The sequence below is a fragment of the Mastomys coucha genome, unplaced genomic scaffold, assembly GCF_008632895.1.
Source record: "Mastomys coucha isolate ucsf_1 unplaced genomic scaffold, UCSF_Mcou_1 pScaffold3, whole genome shotgun sequence".
Classification (NCBI taxonomy): domain Eukaryota; kingdom Metazoa; phylum Chordata; class Mammalia; order Rodentia; family Muridae; genus Mastomys; species Mastomys coucha.
Window position 1 is genome coordinate 42759352 of NW_022196909.1, and position 2500 is coordinate 42761851.

The 2500-nt window shown below is 50.8% G+C and overlaps 1 protein-coding gene across 3 annotated transcripts in view; it reads right to left on the reverse strand.

Moving 5' to 3' along the window:
* Positions 1–1778: 1778 nt before the first annotated feature.
* The window catches only part of Aire (autoimmune regulator), a 15215-nt gene continuing 14493 nt past the window's right edge, over positions 1779–2500 (reverse strand). For all 3 annotated transcript variants that reach the window (XM_031346648.1, XM_031346646.1, XM_031346647.1), the window contains one exon: positions 1779–2093. In XM_031346648.1, the coding sequence (XP_031202508.1) occupies positions 2013–2093 (81 nt within the window). In that variant the 3' untranslated portion in view covers positions 1779–2012. The remainder of the gene's footprint in view (positions 2094–2500) is intronic.

Below are 2500 nucleotides of genomic sequence, written 5' to 3' on the forward strand. Positions count from 1 at the left end.
ACATTGTCCTGATTGTGCTTCTCATGCAAGGGTCCTGTGACAGCCAATACTGGGTGTCACCTTGCCTACGGCGGAGTCATCTAAAACCCAAGCAGCTGGGCACACCTGGGAGGAGCTTTCTTCCGTGGACGGCTTGAGGTGGGATGTACCCTAAGAGCACACTCCCGGCGTGGGGACCACACAGGATGACTGGAGGAAGGAAGTCTTTGCTTTTCCTCGCCTGCTCGGCCTCATTCTTACAGGCAAGGTCATCGTCCTGAGGCTGAGACACTCCTTTAATCCCTTTGGGCCATCTCTCCATCTGTTAACTTTTTTTTTTAAGATTTATTAATTTTTTATTTATGTGAGTACACTGTAGCTGTCTTCAGACACACAGAAGAGGACATCAGATCCCATTACGGATGGCTGTGAGCCACCATGTGGTTGCTGGGATTTGAACTCAGGACCTCTGGAAGAGCAGTCAGTGCTCTTAACTGCTGAGCCATCTCTCCAAGGCAGGAGGGTATAAGATCAAGGCCAGCGCCGGGCAGTGGTGGCGCATGCCTTTAATCTCAGTACTCCGGGGGCAGAGACAGGCAGATTTCTGAGTTCGAGGCCCACTTTCTGGCTCCTCTCACGGACAGCTCACGGGATTGTCAAGGCATCTCTTGTTCCTGTCTGTCTGTGGGTGGTTTGTCTCCATCAAAATCCAAACGTGGACTGCCCATCTGAACTTAACCAAGTAGCTTCTTCAACCAGGCCCTCAGTGCCACCTAGTGGCCACCCGAGGAAACAGCTGCCTCTGCTGGGCTAGGTATGTTTACCTATTAAGGCTCACCTTAATTTTATGCAGAGTGTGTTTTGCGTGTGTTAAGTTATAAATGGAGTTCACCTTCAGCCAGACTTCCCGGTGAATCTGAGGCTTCCAGATGCCACTGGTTTTAACTGGCTTGACGTGGGTTTAACCCTGTGCGCCTGGGGGCGATCTAGGGTTAGATTTCTTTTAAATGGGTCTTTTTTTTTTTTTAAGTTTATTTATTTATTATATGTAAGTACACTGTAGCTGTCTTCAGACGCACCAGACTCTTCTGGCGTCAGATCTCATTATGGGTGGTTGTGAGCCACCATGTGGTTGCTGGGATTTGAACTCTGGACCTTCACCACTGAGCCATCTCGCCAGCCCATAAATGGGTCTTTAGATATATTTAACTTATGTGTCTGAGTGTTGCGTCTGCATGTATGGATATCCATGTACCACATGCATGGTCGGTACTCACAGAGGTCAGAGGAGGGCATTAGATCCCGTGGGCCTAGAGTTACAGATGGAGACCAGACAGACTCAATGAAGTGAAGGAGAAATATTATAGTTGAGTTTGAGGCTAGCCTGATCTACATAGTGAAAAATGTCAAGTGCATCTATGACATTAAGATCCCCTGCTCTCCCCTGCCTCTGGCTCTATGTAGCACAGACAGTTGCTCTTTCTTTCTTTCTTCCTTCCTTCCTTTCTTCCTTCCTTTCTTTCTTTTTTTTCTTTTTTTTTCCGAGACAGGGTTTCTCTGTGTAGCCCTGGCTGTCCTGGAACTCACTCTGTAGACCAGGCTGGCCTCGAACTCAGAAATCCATCTGCCTCTGCCTCCCAAGTGCTGGGATTAAAGGCGTGCACCACCACTGCCAGTTTTCTGTGTTCTTCTTGTTCAATGTGTTCCTTTCCTAAAATAGTGAACTCCTTCCACCCTGGCCTAATTTTTAAGCACCAGGAGTATAGACACCACTCCAAAGCCAACACCCATCAGGGAGCACCTCAAAGCACGGACATGACTTTAATTTCAGAACACAGGGTGGCCTAGCATCTCCACAAAGACCAGGGCCATCTGCAAGCTGAGTCCTGCCAGCCAGAACCTGCCAGCTCTTGACCCTAACCAGCCCAGTCCTCTCAGATCATAGTGCTTCATCTGACGGGGTGAGGTGGGGTGGGGTGGGTTGGGGTGGGGGCCGGTGCTAGGCTGCCCACCCCTTCCTGGGCCACCTGGAGTCAGGAAGAGAAAGGTGGTGTCTCGGCCAGCGGTCGTGCCATGCTCTGGATGGCCCACTGCAGGATGCCGTCGAAGGAGTGCTGGGAGAGAGTGACACAGGAGGTTAGAGCAGTTGACCCTCCCTGGAGCCATCCTGACATGAAAATATCACCCAACCCAACTCAAGGTGGGGGACTGAGAGCCGAGGCCCAGGGGACATGCCGGGGAAGTGACTCTTAATCCAGTCCTCCTCTAGGACAGCCTGTCGGCCCTGGGCTTGGCTTCCTCTTCTTGATGTTTTTGTTTTTGTTGTTTTGGCTAGGTCCTTCCTCTCAGACCTGCAGACAGGACTGCGAAGTCACAGAGGCCGTCTTCAGTTTTTCCAGTGCCCATCTATGCTGGATCCCCTATCGCTCTCTTTTGTGTTTCTGCAGATCTGCCTGTACATGGCCCACTGCCCAGGGCAGGCCTCTGTCCCACAGCGTCTCCCAAAGTGTCAATGGCCATT